This window comes from Taurulus bubalis (genome assembly GCF_910589615.1).
Source record: "Taurulus bubalis genome assembly, chromosome: 12".
Lineage (NCBI taxonomy): Eukaryota > Metazoa > Chordata > Actinopteri > Perciformes > Cottidae > Taurulus > Taurulus bubalis.
In genome coordinates, this window is record NC_136600.1 from 16,380,370 (window position 1) to 16,403,152 (window position 22,783).

Sequence of the window (22,783 nt, forward strand, 5' to 3'; positions counted from 1 at the left end):
ATGGGCCAAGCGTTTGACCCCCATCCGTGGTCCCTCACAACCTTGACTGGGGGTGGGGGTGGTATTATGGTGTAATTTCTGAGCTTAAACTGGACCCCCATCAGCCAGCTTCTATTAAGTTCTGTACATATATGTGTAACTACAGAGGCTTCCCTTAATTAAAAACCCATCAACCTCAATAAGGAGGGTTTTTTTTAGCATTAAAGCTAGGCCATATTAAAGTGGAAACTTTGCAGGGAATTAAATCAACTTCTCAGACGCAGAATGGAAGGTGGATAGAAGTGGTTGCTGTCAAAGCTTGAGAGGAAGTGGGAAACACAAAATGCAAAGTAGACAAGGGAAAAGTTCCGGCTTCACAGTTGCAGCTCAAGTTGCATATCTTCACTATTTCCCAAAAGGGGGTCAGAGGTTCACTCTGAAAAGATGACTTAAATGTAATCTAAAAGCTTGTACTGGTTATGCCTTGCATTTTTTCCCCACTCGCTCATAAATATGTAAAACCTTTTGTTTTGCTCCCCCCCACGTTTCTCCCTCCCCTAAGAGCACTTCATGTTCAGTAAAATGAAATTGGACAAAAAAAGTCCACTGCATGAATAAGCCAAGAGTGACTATGCTTATGAGTCGTGATTAAAGCAAACCCACAATCAACTACATTACTGTACACTACTGCAAATGTATACTGTGGCAGAGCGTTAGATCTAGTCCTACATTCTTGCCCCAATTACTGCACAAAACAAATAGCTGGCCCAGCAAAGAAGGGGGGAAAATGTTGAACCGGTTTCATGCCACACGCATTCATATGTTAATGGCGAACTGCTGCATGCCAGAGATATTTTCTCTTGTGTGTGTGGGCCTACCACTCACTGTGGCAGTATAGTACCTGTAGGCTACACCCAGTGTAGGCTCGAGTGGAGTGGAAAAGACTTGAATTATTTACCGGTTTTAAAAACAGGTTGTCAGGGACGCACGGTGGCCTTTAACCTCGTTAGACGTAAACACCACCTAATTTACAATAAAAACTCCACTGGGAGTTTAAAAAAAAAAAAGACAGAGCGTAGGATAAGCACGATATCAGTGCAAAGGATTGAGTTCCAAGTCCGTTACTCTCCGTGTACATTAAGAGTCGTTTCCAGCATCATCTTTCTCCACTGAAGTGTAAATAATAGAAGACTATGTGCGGACAGTGGGGAGAAGAGGAGCAGAAGGGTGGTTTTAGAGGAAAAGAGTACCAAGGACAGACTGGAACAGTGACTCAGTTAAAGCAAGGACGCAACTCTATTACAGAGGCCGGCGGGCACCTGGGAAAAACACCTTGCTGCTCCACAGAGCCACACCTTAGGAAACCAAACATGGCGGTGAGTCACCGACCGAAACTCGGGTCAAAGATCGATACACAGGGTTCATGACTGAAGAATGAGGAAAAGAAAGCGGTAGTTGTTCTCAACTCTCATGTCAGGTGACTGAGTCAAAATTCTTGAGACATTTTAGGTGTTGAAATGCTGGAAAACTCGCCAGTACAGCGAGTGAGGAAATCACCTGCCGAATGTGCCGCTCCTGTCACCGCCCTGACAGGTAGTCAGGTTTAAATGTAATGTAAATGTATCTCCTCTTGAATTGTTAAAGCTCTGAGAAGAAACGGAGGACAGTACGCCGCTCACAACCAGTTGGACACTATATTAAGTTGTTTTTTGTTATATATGTATAAGTGTTAATTTCTTACCGTGTTCAATAAGTATCGACGCGAACAAGAGCAGTCCGATCATTTTGGAGCAGCCGTGCCAATTTCGGGCGTCACGTCTCGCCATGGTCGATTACGGTCTCCTTAATGAAACCAGGCACGCAGTTTCTTTGGAAGAATTGTATAAAATAAAAAAAAAATCGAAACCTTCAGATGCGGGTCAGATTTTGTGAAAAAAAAGGCAAAAAATAAACTTGTTTGTCTTCAGGACAGACCAGGAGTCCGACAGAGATTCTTGTTTCAAATGCCCCTCGCTGCGCCTTTAAGACGGAGTCTGCTGGAATTAATGACAATCCTTGTGTATGTCTGTCTTCCAGCGCACAGGTGAATATTTCCCGCAGCTGGTGCTCTGAACGTAATGAAGTGCTGTCGCGCTCTCTCGACTGCAACAACTAGTTCCTCCGAGCGCGCGACTGTCCGACTGTGTGTGACTGACTGGGTGATGTCATCAGGCGGAGAGGCGTCACAGATCTCTGCAGCCCGAAAACCAATTAGGACCAGCGACGGCAGGAGGGTGACTCTGGGAACAACTTGTTGAAATCGCCAAAAGCAGTTTTCCTGTGAAAACAAAACTTGCTTACTTAGATAGCATCTAAAGTCCGCAGCGGATTGTGCGTTGAGTTCCGCCATGCAGGGACATGATCCCAAAAACGTGATTTATCTCCAGGAATATTCCTATATGGCCATGTTTTTTTCAAGCTCCCAACATCTGAGAAATATCACCTACGTTCGCACTCAATATTGCCTCAACGTAATCTTGATCGATTGCTCTGAATGCATACAATTAATTAATTAATTAATCAGCTATCAATGCAAATAGTATCTACAGAAAAGCATCTTTCAGCATCTTTGTAAAGTTACTCCACAATGTAGTAGAGTCAGACCGTTTCGATGTAGTAGTGAGGTAGGCCGACGAGGAAACAGATGATTCTTACGCCCTCTGCTGTATGTTTCTGCACAAATACAATTGAGATGAGCTCACAAACTCCAGCACAGCAGATGCCAAAATCAATAAACATCCATTAATGAACGCCAAAATACAAATCCAGTGGCAGTCAGCAAAATCAAATCAAGAGGAAACAGCTTCTCGTGTATCTATTTACAGACTGTTGATGAGATTTTTTCCTCCTTCAACAGAATAACTTCCAATTCATTTTTGCCCTATTTTCCTCTGAGGCAGGGTGCATACTAGCATAACGAAGGCATTATCTGGTTTAGGTCTAATCCCTATACCCAAGTGTTTTACAGCCAATGTAATTACATCTCCATAAGTCCCACAGTTTAAATCATGCTGCTTGGTTCCTTCTGTTCCGTTTCATTTCCAGATTCCCCTCTAGTGTCACCCTCTTATTTTTCAGCCTGTATTTCCGAAGATGCTGATAATGATCAATGTTCTGCACACCAGGAAAGAAAAACAAATTAACAGTTGAGATATATTCATCTTTTGGAGATGTATGTCTTCAAAGAGACAGGAGGGGTTTGATTTTCTTTTGCACTCCTTGCCCACTGTAAATCCACAGAACTGTGAAAGCATCTGCCTTGCAAAGAAAACAGCTGCGGGTTTTAAATGCCAACGGTACTTTGCATAGCCATATTTTAATTTTGCAGCCATCTTTTGGCCCTGTTGCTGAAAGTTTAAGCACGAGCTCAGTCAGAGAAAGTGTGCTGGTACAACCCGTACGACTGTTGCTGCCACTATATCATATGCATTCATGGTAGAATAAGGAGCTTTATGGAAAACAGCCACCAAATGGAGGATTTCATTCCTTTTCCATCCCATACTCATCCATTTTTTATACCCATACCAAATCGACCTTCACACCTTTCCAGCTACCACCTACTTTACTTATACAGTGCATCACCTTTTTTTTTTTTCTCGCCATCTTCCCTTCGTTTGCACTTCACTTTCCTCTTCTTCCTCATCATTCCCCCTCTCTTTCTCGCCCTCCCTTTGTCCGTGTCATTCGATTTCCTTTGTCCACTCGTCCTTCACTCCTTGGTACTATTCATCCTGCCCTCCATCCTTGTGCTCTCCGGGGGTCTGTGGCAGTGATAATGAAGCGCATAGTTAACAGATATTAGCTCATTGGCAGTGGATTCATTAGACGGAGCCAAGGCTTATGGTGATTATTTACCCATAGAGGAGGGGCCACAGGATCAGAGTGCTCTGTGTCAGCAGCCACAGGCTTCTTTGAAGTCACACAGTCTCTGTTCCCTTGCAACACACTGCTCTTCTCCCTGGGTTTTCTCATTCTGTCTGAGCACCTCTCTCTCTCTCTCTCTCTCTCTCTCTCTCTCTCTCTCTCTCTCTCTCTCTCTCCACATGTCTCCCCACTAGCTGCACTCCCATTTTATCTCTCTTTCCTTGTCATTAGACACCCACAATACATATCTGCACGCTCTCTATTTCCCTCTCTTTCACTATCTCTCTTCACCGCCCCCATTCATCCAATGGTAATTATGGAAAAATCTGTAATAGTGCTCAGAGGAGCTGATAATACCTTTAGCTTAATTAAAGACATTTATGGGATGTAAAGACATGTAGCCTAGAGGTTGCTGTGCACCCACACTAACCCAAACTCTTTATTTCTCGCTTTTTCATCTCCCTCAATCCCTCGCTTTCTGCTATTCTTATCGTTTTTTCTGTTTCACACTCTCATTGTGATACACACCAGTACAAGCTCGTTCATTTTGTCAAACTGGATGTTGAGGTCAGAAGTTCTGTAACTAATTCCTCAGACGTTCAGCTCTGAAGTGTTGTAAAACATTGTAGGCCTATATTGTGGTGTACATTGTGGTGTGGGTTCATTCTAATAGTACATGTGGTTTATCAGCCTCAAACACATACACGCGATGGCAAAAATGACAGTCTTTTCCTGTTGATTGTCCCAGTGTTGGCCACATCCTGTTGGGCTGAGAGATGCGCAGCCAATGTGTTAACATGTCAGTCAGGGACACCATGTAACAGCGCAGTAAAGTGAACAATTCTTGAAGCATACTTAGAAAGGTCACAGTTTTGAAGAGGCAGCCGGTACAGTGAGAGTGTTTCTTTTCCTTATCTTTCACTGTGTGATGGAGTCTGGTTTTCTCACCATTATTCTTGTTTCTACCTTTGAGGTATATTCGTCTCACTCTGGCATCACAGGTATGTAATAATTAAATATGATTAGAAATTATTGATCTGGGAAGGGAGTCTACATTTCCCAGCTCATGTTGCTTTTTCAATACCCATACTAGCTGCAAAGAGATATCGTTACTAAAAGGATTTCACTGACAAAATCCGCAGTACTGTTCAACAATGTTTACATTAAATGCATTTGAAGCGAATATAGATGCGTCAGATAAAGTTAGTCAGTTTGATCAAGTGTTAATTTTCCAAAGTTAGTCATTTTATGTACAAAGTTCTCTCTTTTTGTTTTTCGATCCTTCTGCTGCATCTATGCAAAGAAAAGCTGCAGGGAAACAAAAAAGATGACATTTGGTCCTAAAAACACTAACTTTGGAAGATACTCACTAGACCTGCACTCTGACTGCTAAAGCCTCATATTAGCTTCAGCAAAACGCGTATCCCACTTCACTTATATTGAAACGGCTTGAAGAGTCTTTGCAGCCAGTTTCGACAGGAGGAATAATTAAAAGGGTCAATAACTCTTTTCAGAAGGCCCTCACATTCTGCACGTTCACTAACTTTTTATCCTAACTCCCTCAGACTGGGAAGATGTTATGGTGGCGAGAGAGGGCATGCCTACCACTTTGGTCTGCACTGATACAACAGTGGGGGGTGCCGTTGCCATTAACTGGATGGTGAAGTCACTGGATGAATGGAAACTGGTTCTCTCAGCCAGCGAAAGTAACAAGTTCTCTGGTGGTGCTTCAACGGCATCCATGCGATTGACTGACCCTAACTTTCAAGACACCGGGGTTTTCTCCTTGTTCCTTGTTCCCAGAAAGGAGGACAGCGGTCTCTACTCATGCTTGATAAAGCAACAAGAGAGGAAATTAAGGGAGAAGATTATCCTCTTAGCCATTTTAACAGGTAAATCATCAGGTTACAAGTGAGATTTTCAACACCACCTGCTGGGAATGTATGCTTTTTTAGATTGTACAGCAAACAAGTGAAGAATAATATCTCTCTGCTATCAACATATTTATTCACATTCTTTTGATGTTGTTTTATATTTTACTGATGTAAATGTACTTATTATTATTTTTGCTTTTACAGTCTTTAAACTCTTAGGCCTCTTGACATATACGCTTTTATGAAATGTTACATAAGTCATTATTTGGTTGATTGCCAAGTTAAGGAGAACCTATACCAAAAATGACCTTTGCAATACTCAATTTACATTTTCCGCACTCAAGAAGTGCAGCAGTAGTACAATTTTGAGGTTCCTAGTATTCATATGTTATGCTGTTTACTTCTACTCTACTACATTTCAGAAAATAATATTGTACTTTTCCTTACGGCTTAATTACTCTGCAGATTGATACTTTTCAACCAAATTTCATGAACAGATGCAGCAATAAAATGCTGTTACGGTGTTTTTTCATTACTGATAACAATCCACTAATTATTCCCCTCCTGATTTCTTGTGTCCTCCCTGATCTTCAGTTACTGTTGTCCCCGCTGCACCCATCCCTCAGCTAAGCACCGTGCGGCTGGCTGCCAGTGTTAATCCTGGCTATGCCGTCACCAAGATAACCTGGGTAGCACCTGGCGGCATTTACATGAAGAGCAAGAAAACAAATACAGACACAGTGGCCAAACTGCCACAGGTCCAGAACAGGGACGGCGGGGCCTATGTTTGTATGGTGCACCCATGGGGTAACAGCAGCAACACTCTTTTCCCGTTCAATGTGAACGTGACTGTTGATGGTGAGACCGATTTTACAGTGAGAAAAGCAAAAGCATTGAGGAATTGAATACTTTTATTGTTGCTTTTGTTGACGTATGAGTGGGCACCAGTGCTAGAAACTCCAGCAGCAGCATTATTTATTTAAGTATCCTGTAGCTATACAGTTCTTCAAAATATTTACTTTAGACCAGTTTCAAGTTTCAAAAGTCTACTGTAGATCTTGACTAAAATTCAGCCAGTCCTCCTGTGAATATTATAGTTGCTACATTTATGTATTATTCATTATATGCTTTTTGCCCATCCCTTCTCGCTTCTCTTCTCTCCACAGCTTACAATGTGGCCTCATTCACCAATATAACATATGGTGAGTGACTTTGTAACACAAGCAGTCTGAAAGTCCTGTGTCAGCAGCTTGATAAGCAGGCAGAGCAGAATGCAAAACCAACTGAAGAAGTAACTCTCAGCATATAATCCCTATTGTTGTAGGATTTTTCCCTTATCTCCATTTCCCTACTCTCTTACTATTCTGTTTACTCTCTCTGTCTTTATTTTCTTTTTATCCTCAATTCTCTTTCTATATGTTTTCATGCGCTATTGTGTCTTCATATTCATCTCTACTCCGTCTTCCTCACCGTCTCATCTGTTTCATCACTATGGTTTCTCTTGTGTTTCCACTTTCCTCCTTTCCTGCAGAGAGAGAGATCTCCACGGCCACTCAGGCTCAGACACCGTTTCCCCTGACCTGTCCTGGTATCCAGGGGGACTACGTCCGGCTGCTCTGGCGACCTCCAGACAGGAGGCACCGTGATATGAAACTGGTGTACCAAAACGACAGCTGGGGGGGTTCCACCTTTTTCACTAATCACAGCAAGAGACTCCAGCTCGCAGGCCCTCCCTACAACGCAGAGGCCGGAAGCTTCTCCTTTCTACTCATCCCCGAGTTAAAAGATGGCGGCCTCTACATCTGTGAAGTATTCCTCAATGGCATCACCTTCAGCCGCAGGACCATGCTCAGCGTGCTGACGGGTACAAATCGGGGTCAGGAGGGGGAGAAAGACATGGAGGGGGTGGTGTAGGAGGGATAAAACAAGGGGCGGGAATGGATTTATGAGACAAGTGGTGTCACTTTTCTAATATCCTTGTGTATTTGTCCTGTTTAAAATGTCATTTGTGGAGGCTGTTATGCAAAGTAGCTGTCACAAAAGAGACAAGTAAACTGATGGGTGACAAATTACTATCAGGAGATCCCAAGTTTTTTAAACTCTGCTGGGGTATTGAACCTTATTCTTACAAAAGATATTTCGCCATTTGGTGTTTATATGATGAAATATTCCATAGGTGTTCAATTCAGCCATAACGCATTACTCACACATTATTCATACTCAGTGACTTCTCACTGCCTCCGCATTTACCCCCCCCCCAACAATCTTGTTATTTATCTGTAGTTTATCTGTAGTTTATCTAAAGGCATCACAGCATGCAGGTAAAACAAGCACAACTCTGTGCAGCTACAAAAGACGAGCTAACAAATGGCACAGGGCTGGTATAAATAGCGAGAGACTAATGGGGAAGTAGGAACAGGTGAGCAGGAGGTCTGAGTGTAGGACTAACAAGGGACAGGTGAAACTAATTAGGGCAGGCCAGACAATCATAGCAGGCAGGAAGTGAACATGGCGTGAACATGAAATTTAACCTTTGCATTTAACCCATCCTAAGCATTAGGGGCAGTGTTGTGAAGCGCCCGGGGAGCAACTTGAGCAGAGCAGGACATGACAGACTGATAGCACTCTCATGGTGGAGCTGGACCCAGGGGCCTATTTGCTTAGTTTAGTATAAGTGTCGGGTTATGTGGATTTGTTCCTACGACATGTTATTCGGCCATGTTGGAAATCCAAAGTGTTTACAGTTGTTCAAAATGGTTGTCATAGAGGGGGGAGGAGGGTAGATTATGGGGCATTCACAGTGTTGAACTCTGTTGTTCACATGAAAAGTGAAAGAAAGATATAGTTGTGCCAAAAAAAAGTCATGGAGAGCAAAGTTCATGCCCTGGCACCTCTCCCAGCTCAACACAGCAAGCTAATCACAAAATTGTCGGTTTCTGAAAGTTGCAGAAACCTGGTATCCTGCATCGCCGCTGGTTGCCTGGCAACCTCACTGTGACGACAAGACTCTGGGACGTCACCGTCTCCTCCTATCACACATAACTGCACTTAGCCACAACATGTCTTTTTACATTGTTGTTTGTGTATGGATTAAACAAATGAGACTTGATTAGTGAGTATTAGACATTGGGCCGTACCAGGCGAGCTGTTTCCCCTTGTTTCCAGTCTTTATCGCCTTCTGATTCCAACTCCATACTTAATGCACATTTAGACAAGAGAGGCAAATAACTCCTTAAATCTGAACAGCTTACAAGAAAATAATTGCCAAGGATAATATGGATATAGTCAAAGGAGCAATGTTTCTAGAAGCCGAAGCTCTGCTGATGTGTCCTTAAGAAAGATTCAGAATTCTCACCAGCTACCAGTGTATTGTGCTGTGGAAGGAGTGCAAAGAAAATGTCCCATAGTCATGGATATAATGTCACATCATTAAATTAATACATTTACAATATTGCTCATGAAAAGTTATATTTGCCCGAAAAATTTAAATAAGATAAAAAATTGAGCAGAACACCTGTTGATTTTCATGAGAGCGACTGAAGGAGGTTTCTTTCACCCTTTTCAAAAACATGCAGGATACATTTGCACCCACATATGCAAAACCTCACACACACACACACACACACACACACACACACACACACACACACACACACACACATCCAAAGGCCTGTCATGGCAGCCTTGGAAGACTTTACTAATCACAGTCTCACTGGCATCCATCACAGCCGCCCAGACGTGACCAGCCGATCCGTCACTGTCATTGTCACACTGCTTCACACATCTGCATCCCTCATATACACATACACATCCACCCACGGACCAATCATGTGATGCATATATTTTTACCCCACCTCATTATAAGTATCATTATGTATGATTATACCTGCAGCCCTCCCACCAAGGCTGTATGTGGCCCACACTGATCACACTAATCAAGGTTGAAATGTGTGTGTTTTTATGTGTGTGTGTGGGGGGGAGGGGGGGTCTGTGAAGCTTGATTACACCCAGATGGATCCTCATTTCAGTTTGACAAGACACTAAGCATCAGTCACAGTCAACCAATGCATTAGCAGCAAATCACATTAATGAATATATATTATTTTTACCCCTCTCTGAATTGTTCTTTGTTTTTCATATCACTTTCCCTTTACCCCATTACTCTCTTTCTGTCCATGGCCTTTTCTATATTCACACACTACCCTTTAACTCACTTTCTCATCCTGCCTCGCTCCCTCCTCTTCCCTCCTTTACTTACTCATCCTTTCTTCGATTTATTTTCATTTCTTCCATGCCTCTGTAACGTTCACCCCCTTATCCTCCTACACTCTTCTCCCCTCCCCCTCGCCTCTCTGCATCACAGCTAAAGCCACAGTTAAAACCTGTCGTTCCTCCTCAAAACTGGAATTGGAGTGCCTGGAATTGGAGTGCCTGTATTCAGAGCTGTCCCAGGTCCACAGAGCCGGTTGGAAATACCAGAATGAGAGTCGTCGGCTGGACTCGTCGAGCAAAATCCCTGGCAGGATCACCACCATTTTGGCCCTACCCATCACCTCAGACACAGCCGGGGACTACACCTGCACCCTACAGCTGGATAATGGGCAGACTGTCTGGGCAGCGCAAGCTGTCACACTGCCCCATGAACGTGGGAGGGATGGTATGGTATAACAAAGAATGGTCTGTTTTCAGATTTTCTTCATCAACACTATATTATTTTACTAGCACAGGAGTCTTGGCAGACTTCCTGTCATCTCAGTGGAGCTAATGAACCATGAATGTGGAAGATTCTCGGATATGTGCTCCGTGAAGCGTTCTGCGGCGCATTCAAGCCAACTTCAGGTCAATCCATCTGCCAGAGAGCCCACGGTTTATGAAGAAAAAAGCTCCTGACGGATACCATATGTTACGCTTTCTTTATGTGGTTAAAAAGGTCACAGGTCAAAACTTCTGTGACATTGTGATTTGCAGATAATATCCAGCAGGAATAACTTTACGTACCCATTTTTCATAAAAATCCACCATTGTTTTAATACTCTGCTCAGCCCCCACCATAAAACTTAAAGTATATTGTTTTTTTCTCATCACACTCACCAGTTTATATGCGACTACAAGAAGACAAGACCTGAGGACATCTCTCCCCACAAAAACTAAATTATTCAGACTTATTGTATTGGTGGCTGTGGGGGAGCACAGGAGGATGTGACAGTTGAATAGATCCCTTAGCAGAGATGAATTCACTCCCCGTTACCCCAATGCATCACTTTGGGTTGAGGGGCCCAGAGCTCATCATGATGCACGCTGATGGTACGGCTATAAGAGTAATGGTAATGGAGGAAAGAGAGAGAAGGTGATGACGTAGGAGAGAGAAAAGAGACAGCATGATTTTACCTGATTTCTTTTTTTTAAGGCAGGATCGAAAAAATATATATAATGTGGAATTTGTCCGGTGTAACGAAGAATTCCACCTGAGAAAAGTGACGAGTTCAAATCAGAGTATTGTTGGATGACCTACATATCCACAGTTGAAAAGTGAAAGGCTGCAATAGTGCCAGATAGCTGTAGTTCTTGGTTAATAATGAATAGTATGACACTAAGCAGTGCCAGTTAAAAGTTTATAAATAGTTGTTTTGGTTAGCAAGAAGGCCTCCAGAAAGTTGTGCACATTGTTGGCTCTCACAACAAACTGAAACAACGTTTAGGTTTACTGGGAAAAAAATAAATACTCAACACTGACTGAGATATATATAATTTGGGGATATCTTATGTGCGTAAGACACATCTAAAAGGTTAGTGACGGTTGTAGAAAATAAAAATGTGTTTCACTGGTGGCATAGTTCAGAAAATGCAAAATTGAAGCAATCACTGTGCTCTGAAGCACATAAGATACTTCAAATGTCAGACATGTTCTGCAATCATTTGCTATCCTGAGGTGGCCCATCATTTGCAAAGCATTCAAGCAGTTCTTTGGTCTGCCTTCTATCAGCCACCCTCCTCTACAATCGCACAAATATAATTCGTCGCGCTACTTCATTTGAGATGAAATAGACGAGGAAGGGCAAAAGAGGAAAAGAAAAGGTGAGATTGAGGAAGTTAGAAAAAGAAAAGTGTAGAGACGGACAGGAAGAGCGAAAGGAGAGATGTGCTAGTGAGAAAATGGGAGCGTTAATGCCGCACTTCACTGCACTCAATTACCATAATTCATACGTTAAAGCTGGCATGGAGAACAGAGCAGGTCAGTCTTGGGGTCAGCGCTCACTGGAGTATTCCATTAGCAACCTCTACACACACTCACCAATCAATTACACCTCACACAGCACATAAAGATTGATGCCGGCTAAAAGCTGTGACACCGGGACCAAGGTGAAGCCTGTGGGCCAATCCTTTAACAAACAAAATAGGATGAGATGTCTGAGAGGACTTTACTTCTGCCAGGTTTCTGTCCATCAGATAACCACAAATACTGCAGACAAACACTTTATGAATGGTTTAGAAAAGGATGACGATTCTCTCAAACGTTTTGGGTGTTCTGCTGTAACTTCCCTGTCCATTAGGCTTCTCTTTTGTCATCCAGAGATGTGTTACAGATCAGGGAGCAGACCAACACATACCCTAAATTACAGCGGTCTGGGGAAACGAGTGCCTCGCTCTTGCTTCTCATGTCGCCCTGTGGCTGAATTTTGCAACACTGATGTCATCTTCATCATGTGAACAAATCTGACAAGTTAGATGGCAAGCGTGAGCTCTTTCAACAGAATTGGACTGGTACTTATGTAATGTTTGGGATAATCACGCCTACGCCTTCTATTCAGCTGAAAGACTGTTTACATTATTTGTCAGTATGCTTGGAGGCAGTTTGTTGCTAGAATCAAGTGTCAAGAGAGTGTGCACATGCAGGCAAACCTCTCCTGGCTTTACCTATACTACATGAATGACTACATACATGTTGAGATAATGATATAGGGAATAATGTCAAATCAAACTACTCTGATGGAAGTGGCAGCATCTTGTCTCTTTGATACTGGTGCTTCTTCTACAAGTTTCTGTGACTGACTGACAGCAGCATGATGGAAATGCATGTTTGAGAAATCTCAACCGCAACATGTCTTTAAATCCATAGCTTGAAGTGATCACGTAAAGGAAAAGGTTGCCCACTCTTGACTTAGAACAAAAGAGCAAACTGGAGAACAAACAGCAACAACTTATCTCGCTGTCATTTAACCACGCACACTCTTAGCTCGACAAGTTTTATAATACTGTTCTTGGAAGCATTCATGGCTCTCACTTTTCTCTCCTCTCTTTTAGTCGAGGGTGTCAGTGTGACCACCCCCTCCCTGCTCCCTTCTCTCTCTGCTTTATTACTCCTGGTGCCCCTGGTTGCTGCAGCTGTCTGTGTGTTGCTATGGAGACAGAAACACACTTCTGATCACGGTGAGTCTTCCGGCGTTTTTTTTTTTTTTTTTCTTGACAGCTTTCTATGTTCCGTCCATCTTTGGCCCCTGTCGGCAGCCACTGAGTGATGTGGGCCATGACATCCTTTTGGAGTTGTTGTAATGAATCTCCCGTGTGTTTGTGTGTGTTTGAGTGTGTGTGTGTGTGTGAGTGTGTGAGTGTGTGTGTGTGTGTGTGTGTGTGTGTGTGTGTGTGTGTGTGTGTGTGTGTGTGTGTGTGTGTGTGTGTGTGCTATATTTGTAACTATCTCTGTGTACTCAGGTGTTGAGCAGTCTCTGTCTGTCCACTCGGGTGAAGCAGAGAACATCTACGAGAATATTGAGGATATCAGACAGGTGATGCATTCAGACATTTTCAATAACTAAATGATGAATTTCCCTCCTCATCTTACCCTCTCCCACTCCTTCCCTCTGGTATTAAACGCTCTTTCTCTTTTCTCTTTTTTGGTTTCTCTCACCCATCCCTCCTCTTTCCTGTCTTGTTTCTGTTGTGCATTATTATTTTTTTGCTTTCCTCCTCAGTCTCGTTTTTTCCTCTGATTTTCATTATCCCTCCCTCTTTGTCACTTGTTGTTCATTAAACCTGTTTTCTTCACTCTCCTCCCTTCCCAACAGGCTCCTCCCCAGGGCTCAGTCTACATGGTGAGTTATTGTGTCATCCCTTGCGCGCACACACAAAGGTGCGGTGTGAGGAGTGTTTGTGAGGAGTTGTGGCAAACACATCTACCAATGCATACAGACTCTCACTCTCTCTATAGCTTCTTCCCTAAGCTGTCAGCAGATATGTCTTCCCTCACAGTTGCAGTCCTCTCCTCCGATCTGTCAGCTCTCTCTCAGATAAACTCATTGTCTATCAACTGTCACTTTTACATTAGTAGTATTAACGAATCAATCTCATTACACAGGGCACAGAGGGACATAAATCTGGCCCCAGAACCATGAGTCTGTCTCTCTTTCTCCTCCTCTTCACTCACACAATCCCTGCCTCCCTTCCCCCTTTTCTTCTTCATGCCAGGATTTGAAGCCAAGAGGAGAGGATGATGTCTATAAGGAACTGGAGCAGTAAGCAAAAAGCCTTGCATCACCTGTGTGTGTGTGTGTGTGTGTGTGTGTGTGTGTGTGTGTGTGTGTGTGTGTGTGTGTGTGTGTGTGTGTGTGTGTGTGTGTGTGTGTGTGTGTGGTCACTCATCTGCCCCTCACATTCCTCTCGCACTCTCCAATCACGCTGGCCTGAACATTACTCTGACACTGTGGCATAATATCACGCCAAGCTCTGACAGGCAGCTCCTTTGCCCCTGTGTGTTGTTGTTGCGTGGGCTGTCTGTGTTTGTGTTTAAGGAAGAATAAAAGAGACTGGGGGACGAGAGATTGTTGCGCAAAATTGTCTTTGTGCTCTGTTTTCAGATACTAACAGTGTCAGAGCTGATCACCTACCCACATCTCATCCTCATCCAGCTGTCACATCCGCTCAGTTCCCAGTTGCAGCAGAAGGCTTTTATAAACAAAAGTAACAACTGAGTGTCAGAGTTGGGATTTGAAGAAAAACTTCAGTGCTTCAGGGAAATGCAACTCAATTCCTTGGATTTGTTTTCTTGTACTTTAAAGTATTGCTCTTTATCAGTATTTCATTACTGATTTGCTTTGATGTCTAGTTGCACATGGAGAAAAATGGGGAAAGATTTCAATTGTGTCCCAAATGTGTGGAAGTTCATGTTATATTCTTTCTTATTTGAGCATTTGTTATTGAACCAGTTGTCTTGTATTTCTATGGATATCTGTATTTAAGTATAGGCATTAATAAATAAACATCTCTGTATTGTTGCTTGTCTCCAACATTTTTTTCCCCCAACAAATTACTAAGCGCTTTCGCCTTTGAGGTTGTGGTCAGTGCGGGCTTCCGTAGCACTCGTAGTGGAAGAATGGCCGGCTGGATGTGGCTCCGCTGTATTTTAGGGCCTCATCTGCAACGAATTCACCGTTCACCGGACCAGTCTCGACCTGAGGGCAGGGCTGGGAGGAGGGTAGGAGCACACGTCATATTAACCGTTTGTTTTAGAACAGCCGACTGCGCAAACTGAGCAGTATTTCTATCTCTTAGCATTGCTGTAGCTCCGTCTGCGTCCCGGAAGTGTCTAGCGTTTGTTATTGAAACCCTGCTGTCACTGAACGACGCAGCCGGGGTGACAGTTTGTAAATGAATGAAATGACAGGCACACATCAACACGCTTGTCTTTGCATGTTGAATTCATTCTGCTTCACCGGGACAGTGACGCCCGTCTATGACGCTTCACACTGTTTTCCTCTGTGATGGTTAAGCTAACGCTAAGTGGGGAGCAGGGGAGAGGAAACTTTGACCAACACGGGAGGAGAACATGTATAGAAGCTGAACAGAAAACGAATAACAAGAGTCGGCATACATGTTTACTTTAGCAGAGCCCATGTAAAGACGGAATCTCCATCTCCACATCCGAATGGATGCATACTAGCTGCCAGCTAACGGCTGTCCGACAGACAGACGTTAACACGGTGCTCATTGTATGAACATGTTGTCTCACAGCAGGGATGGAGCTACCAACCCAGAAGTCTGGAGAAGCACACTGACAGCATCCTCGGTTGGGTCAGTAGGGTTGTATATTGGATAATACTGCGAAAAAAAAGATGAAGAAGTTATTTCAAGTGAAGTTTGTGTTGTCTTCCTCCAGGCTTCAGCACTGTGGTCTCTGTCCTACTATAGCTCCCCTCTTCTCCTTTGCTATCTGTACAGGAAAGGTAGGTTGAAGCCAATATGTTTGGTCGGACTTATTTCTTCTCCACTATGAACTGCAGTTATGACGAGCTGGAGTGATTGGAAATGTATTTAGATTAGTTGAGCAACAATGTTGATGAGTCTCTTTATTAAAAAATAACATCAAACAAGTTTGTCCAATGAAAGGATTTTCTACTTTTCTTTAATTTATAGTTTTGTTTTGGCCTGTTGGTTGGACAAAAAAAGACATTTGAAAACTGTGATGGACATTTTCACGTTTTTTTTTTCCAATGCGTAATTGTAACATTACATGTGAATTATAATTACAATAGCTGTTACAAAGAGGGACAGAAGTGGTTGTACAAGAGAAGACACTTTTGACTAGGACTGTGTGATAATTCAGTATTATGATTTATTACATGTCAGCAAAATACCATGGGATGTTATGTTATCTCACGACAGAATTATATAGTTAAGATTCTGACAAAGGTGTAGTTAGAACATTTTTCTTTGATAGATGTTATACATTTCATTAACATCAGCTGTACTTTATGTGTAGATTAGTTTTGCATACATTTAGCATATTATATCAGCGTGTGTGTGTGTGTGTAGTTCATGTTATATATATATATATATATATATATATATATATATATATATATATATATATATATATAAAAAGAATCCATCACAAAATAATTAAGGTTGACAAAAATATCATGTAGAGATTGGGAAGATATTGTTTGATATATATATATATATATATATATATATATATATATATATATATATATATATATATATATACACACACACACACACACATAAATATATATATATATATATGTAAGTACATACATGCATACATACACACACATGTATGTATGTATATGTGTATATATATATATACATATATATGCGTGTGTATATGTGTGTGTGTATATATATATATATATATACACACATATATTTATGTGTGTGTATATATATGTATATATATATATACACATATATTTATGTGTGTGTGTGTATATATATGTATATATATATATATGTATACACATATATTTATGTATGTATATGTATATATATATGTATATGTATATGTATATATATATATATATATATATATATATATATATATATATATATATATATATATATATATATATATTAAAATGTGAGCGTGAAATGTTTCAGTAGAAGTCATTCTCAGTCATAAGGTTTGGCAGTTGTAAATGTCAAAATATGTATTTTTTTTTTTTTTTTGGATGACATTTCTCCTATTATTAAAGCAGAAAAACTGCCACTGGGCCGATGTTCTCGGTTCTTCTGCAAGTGGGATTAATATAAAGTTAATCAACTGAATCACCAGGAAGACTGTGCCGCAATAGAAATTAATTGCTCGAGGTTGTGTGCTACTCCGTAGTGTATAATTGAGCTTCTGATATTGATTTATGCATATGGTTCTAGGGTGGTTGTCAGACTGTGAATCTTTATATCAGTGCTTGTTAATGAGGCTGAGGTCTAGAAGGGAAAGAGGTGGGGGTTATGTGGATGTCTGTGTCACTGCTGCTTTGTGTATTTTTAGGTTACATCTGCAGCAGTAAGCTGGTTCCAGTGAGTCAGTATTTGGGAACAGTGCTGGTGTGTCTTCTAGGAGTGGCCTGTCTTCGAGGTAAGGCTACATATTTCAATTTACTGGAAGGCGATGACTTATTCAGTACATTCATCTTATAGATATCGCATCATATGTTGTACATGCCGCATGCAAATAAGATTTCATGAACATTGAGATACAAAGCATGCTAAGTGCATTCCTTCAGGCTTTGCAACAAAATATTTGTGTTCCATGTATACTCAGCCTGTATCGCTCTCTGTTTCTGCTTTCTTCACGCCTCCCTTCCCTCCCTTCTTTTCTCACCCAGGGTGGGGGAGATGGAAAAACCCGGAGTATCTTCAGTTTCTCTCCATTCTTGAAGAAACCAAAAAGAATCACACGCCAACAAATAAGGTGCTTTAATGACGACCTGAAGTACTCATCAGGATTTATAATAATTCCCCCTGTCTTTGTAATCCAAAGAAGTCCATTATGATACATCAGAACGTAACTCAAGTGACCGCTTATTCTTTTGTTTCTGCTTTCATTGTAGAAAAATCTGAAGTGCTATGACTTTGACTTCTCGTTCTGGCCTTCGGATTTCAGCTGGACAGAAGTCAGCAATCCGTATGTTTTTGCTTTTCTAGTTTATTGCCATTTGAAACAGCATGTGTTTGAAATGTGTTTGCTGCAATTCTATTACCACCAGGGTCAGTTCATTATGAATACATGCACTCATAGCACTTTGAAATACATTGGATGAATGCATAGACCAAATGTCAAATGCTTTTGGCTCATCTGTTTCATTGTAAGCCTTTGACACTGTGTTAAACAGAAAACTATCCAAGGCTGGTGTTTCTCTGCTCAAGCCAGAGCCCAGACTAAGAGGAGCAGCAGACAGTGTCCTCCACACTGTGCGAACTCTACCATGCCACATCATCAGGTAAATGCAGTGTATACAGCATAATCCCAAAATGAAGGCTCTGCATGACTCCAGGACGACACTGCAGATGTGTTACTAGTATCCCAGTGAGGGCATTGATGCGGTCTGCTTTTATAGTTATTTTTTCCACGACAATGGAAAGTGTTGCGACCGTGTCATCATGTCTACTTTCTTCCTCCAGTTTTCTTATTGCCCACTCATTTGGGAGGAGGATGCTGTACCCTGGCTCTGTAGGTTTACTGCAGAAAGCCATGCGGCCCATGCTCTTGCAAGGCCAGGCTAGGTTAATAGAAGAGGTAAAAGAAAAAAAACACACACTCAACCTCTAACTGTCTATATTCATTTAAAATCTCATTTAAATTTAAACTCCTCACCTTTCCCAGTTTGACGGCCAAAGGAACAAGCTAGTGGCCTGCGATGGCAATGAGATCGACACAATGTTTGTGGATCGACGGAGGGATGGGGGACAGACTGGCCAGACCCTGGTTAGTGTCTGCAATGTTGTTGTTTCTGTGCCTTGAGCTTGTTCCACTGAAACTCATGTCACATCAGTCGCATAACGAGTGACTCTTGAAATGTATGAATTCTGCCACAGGTCATCTGCTGTGAGGGGAACGCAGGCTTCTACGAGGTGGGCTGCATGAACACGCCACTGGAGGGTGAGGAATCCACTCTATTATCAGAGTCAAGATAGTTTATTCTGCAAAAGCACAGAATTTCTCTTTTTGAGAAATTGTTGTATTTCAATTATACTTCGCTAAATCTTGTCTTGATTTGCACTGTAGGTGGCTACTCTGTCCTTGGCTGGAATCACCCTGGCTTTGCAGGCAGTACGGTAAGCAGTGTTTTCAGATTTGGTTTTACATCCTTGAACTAGCATTTGCTTACAACTTCACATAGTTAGACAAACAACATAGTGGAAAAAATAACGGCATGTTTCAATTCTGGTTTCAATTTGACAGTATTTCACAAGAGGATGAAGTACACTCCTCTGGTCAATATTATCACTGGGGTGAAATAAAACATTGTAAATCTGTTTAGTCTTTGGAAGGGTGTTGTTTTGTCGGTGGGTTGAGTGTTGCTGTTGTGTTTAATAATGCATGGATATTGCTTTTTACTTTCCGCCAGGGAGTGCCATTCCCCCAAAATGAGGCCAACGCCATGGATGTAGTGATCCAGTTTGCAATGCATAAACTGGGCTTCCAGCTCACTGACGTTGTGGTATATGCGTGGTCCATAGGAGGATTCACAGGTACATAAAAAAAAAAGAACAATAGCTGATGGGCACTTCTCTATACATTTTAATCATGTTATTTAGTTCTTCCTTCCTGGTTCTGCTTATCTCGACTAATTGTATTCCTCTTACCTCTTGATTTCCCTTCTTAGCCAGCTGGGCAGTGATGTCGTACCCAGAGATCCAATCAGTGGTGTTGGACGCCTCCTTCGATGACCTTCTGCCTCTGGCCCTCAAGGTCATGCCCGACAGCTGGAGTGAGTCCGAGGGCTTAATCTATTATTTGTTTGCAGCATGGAGATTTGTTTTAGCAACTGAAATGTCTTTGTTCTCTCTTAGGGCCATTGGTACAGCACACAGTGAGACAGTACATGAACCTCAACAATGCCAAGCAGATTCTCAAGTGAGTGGGACAGTCTATTTATAGTGATACTAATCATAAGAGTCCAAATCAGCATTATTGAACATTAAGTAACATATTGGAGTGTGAAAAACAAACCTTTTTGTGATGTGGCCAATTTACACTCAATTCCTCCTCCTCCAGATATCAGGGACCAGTCCTGCTGATCAGGAGAACCAGAGATGAGATCATCACCACAACGTGAGTCTTAACAAAATGTCTCTGTGTATAGTATCGGAGGTTTGCTTTCCATCGGATTTTTCATAATGTTGGCAGGACATATTTTGGTTGAAATAAGACGTTAAATGAGTGCATAACACCAGTTATATTAAAATGGGATCCAAAGTTAGAAAAAGATTTTGCAGCTGATGTCGGTCTGGCACAAATCAGATTTCCTATAATGAAAAAAAAGAAACCACTGGGGCACAACTGCCATTTGTTCTTTTAACAACAAAAGACAGACTATCATTGGTTGGAAGATTTTGGTACACCCATTAGTATGTCATGAATTAATGAGTAAAATGTTTTCAAGTACTGATAGTTAAAATGCAAAAAAATCTAAAACTGTATTGTTGGGCATTTATTATTGCTGTGTATATTTTACAGTAGAAGCATGCCAAATGGCATTGTAGCAGTATATCTTGCACTATAGTTATATAATACTCAAACATGATAATTAGAAACACTTTCACACCAGAAACCTACTCAGAACTTGAGTCATCTACAATCTACAACACAGTGATTGTCAGTGTGTTGAGGGTTAAGTGCCTTACTAGTTGCTGCAGAGGCAGGAGGAAGCATTCACATGCCGACTCCAAGACCACTGACACTATATAATACGTTGTGCGTGGTATATTACAGGGGTCCAGAGGACGTCATGTCTAACAGAGGCAACGATCTCCTGCTTAAACTGCTGCAATTCAGGTCGGTATTCTCAATGCTGAATACGATCAATGTTTTCTGACTTAATTGAGTGAAACAAGTGATGTTGTCTTTTTTTTTCCTGCCTAGGTATCCAAAGATAATGACGGATGAAGGGGTTAGAGTTGTCCGGCAATGGCTGGGATCCTCCAATCCCTTAGAAGAAGGTATGTGTGACCACCATTGCATTGTGTTGGACACTTTCAATTGCCTTCAGCTCTGCTCAACCATCGCAAATGATTTAGTAAATTAGAATTCACATATTATATTAAACTGAGGAAAAATGACTGTCTACATTAAGGATTTTTCCGCTTGAGCATTACGTTGGTATTCTATTCGCTGTGTGTAATGCCAGCCTTCTTTCTCCACAGCGTCGGTGTACAGCGGCTATGAAGTGGACGATGACTGGTGTGTGTCTGTGCTGCAGTCGTATCAGGCAGACAGAGATGTTTTGTTTCCATGGAGTGTTGGTAAGCCCTCAGGTCCTTTCACATTTACAAGGCAAATACACTGCACGCAGTACCACACTCGTACATGCATGTTTCACCTTGCAGTACTTTTACATGGCTTCTCACACAACACACTCTTTTGTGTCTCTGTTCCTAGGTGAGGATATGACTCTGGAGGGAAGACGGCAGCTGGCTCTTTTCTTGGTAAGGAACGAGTCTTTTGTTTTCCGTGCACTCAAACCCAGTGTGTGCCGTTGTTCCTTCGGTCTGGTTTAAAGAGCAGCCACCTGTTGTCTTTATCACGCCGCGCCAGAGTACAAAGTCTAATTTCCTTTTCCTCAGTAAGTCCCATTTTCCCGTTCAAGGCTTAGTTTACCTCTTCTCTCCCACTCCAAAAAAGAAAAAACACATCACAGCTATTCACAGACATCATTACCACAGAGGAACACTATTCCGGTCGCCATAGTAACCAGCTCACCTGTGCTCTTAGGTTGTCTGGTGTAATATATTTCACCGCGCTCAGCTTATTGAAGTCATTTAACATCAAACAAGACCAGTGCCATCAATTACAGCTAATGCTATGCTTTTCCTCCCTCGGTAATTCCTTCTGAATTGGGCTTTATCCGCCTCCTGTGTAAATCCTTAAGAGATGGGAGATTTGTAAGGCACTGAGCCAGAGAGACTGAACCTAAATATAATCAAGTTCTACACCACTTTTTGTTCATTGCCCTCCCACACCCTTCATATCTATTCCTCCTCCATCCCCACTGTCTTTTTCGCTCTCCCAGGCACGGAAGTACATGCGCAACTTTGAAACGACGCACTGCACTCCTCTCCCCGCCTCCGAGTTCCACTCACCCTGGAGACTGTAGAGAAGGATGGCTGGACGGCAAGACGGAACAAGCAGCAGAGGATTTGGATGGCCTGTGGTCAAGAGCGTGTTTCTGGCATGGCGTGAATGTATAACTGTGATTTTTGTTCAGAGAGCGATTCGTTGTCATGGTTGATATTGCTGTAGTGGCATCTGAAAAGATCTGGTCTACTACGTCTCATCCGCAGTCACAAACCTGTAAAATATGGTCCATCTTTTTTTGTTGAGGTTAGATTTGATTCAGTGTTAGTCTCCTAGGATAAAAAAGCATTTTGTGTAAACGCACAAGCATCTCTCCTTCCACCGCTCCTTCTTTGGCTGTATTTGTAAAGAAGCAATTTGAAGTAGAAATGCATAGCTAATTCAATAATCTGCAAATCTAGTCAGTTTTAATCTTTGAAATGCAGCCAAAGTG

At 42.0% G+C, this 22,783-nt stretch overlaps 3 protein-coding genes across 3 annotated transcripts in view; 2 read left to right on the forward strand and 1 right to left on the reverse strand.

Moving 5' to 3' along the window:
• LOC306744428 (poliovirus receptor) overlaps window positions 1–1,805 on the reverse strand; it is a gene marked incomplete at both ends in the record, with an annotated part of 38,635 nt that extends 36,830 nt beyond the window's left edge. The window contains one exon of the mRNA XM_079227060.1: window positions 1,721–1,805. Within this exon, the coding sequence (XP_079083186.1) occupies window positions 1,721–1,805 (85 nt within the window). The remainder of the gene's footprint in view (window positions 1–1,720) is intronic.
• A 3,005-nt stretch (window positions 1,806–4,810) lies between these two features.
• On the forward strand, window positions 4,811–14,948 carry g6fl (g6f-like; the record flags this gene model as incomplete). Its single annotated transcript, XM_079227267.1, has 11 exons — window positions 4,811–4,883; window positions 5,448–5,774; window positions 6,351–6,614; window positions 6,923–6,958; window positions 7,288–7,620; window positions 10,120–10,401; window positions 13,059–13,184; window positions 13,467–13,540; window positions 13,820–13,846; window positions 14,220–14,266; window positions 14,609–14,948. 11 exons carry the CDS (start codon window positions 4,811–4,813, stop codon window positions 14,613–14,615), a joined length of 1,596 nt encoding a protein of 531 aa, XP_079083393.1. The 3' UTR covers window positions 14,616–14,948.
• Window positions 14,949–15,123: 175 nt separating this feature from the next.
• Window positions 15,124–22,424, forward strand: abhd16a (abhydrolase domain containing 16A, phospholipase; the record flags this gene model as incomplete). The annotated part of the gene is made up of 20 exons (XM_079227098.1): window positions 15,124–15,225; window positions 15,762–15,821; window positions 15,907–15,973; window positions 17,542–17,628; window positions 17,879–17,964; window positions 18,104–18,177; window positions 18,386–18,493; window positions 18,675–18,789; window positions 18,877–18,978; window positions 19,089–19,152; window positions 19,279–19,328; window positions 19,622–19,745; window positions 19,880–19,984; window positions 20,067–20,130; window positions 20,272–20,328; window positions 20,989–21,051; window positions 21,139–21,215; window positions 21,420–21,518; window positions 21,655–21,701; window positions 22,286–22,424. 20 exons carry the CDS (start codon window positions 15,124–15,126, stop codon window positions 22,367–22,369), a joined length of 1,635 nt encoding a protein of 544 aa, XP_079083224.1. The 3' UTR covers window positions 22,370–22,424.
• Window positions 22,425–22,783: the final 359 nt, after the last annotated feature.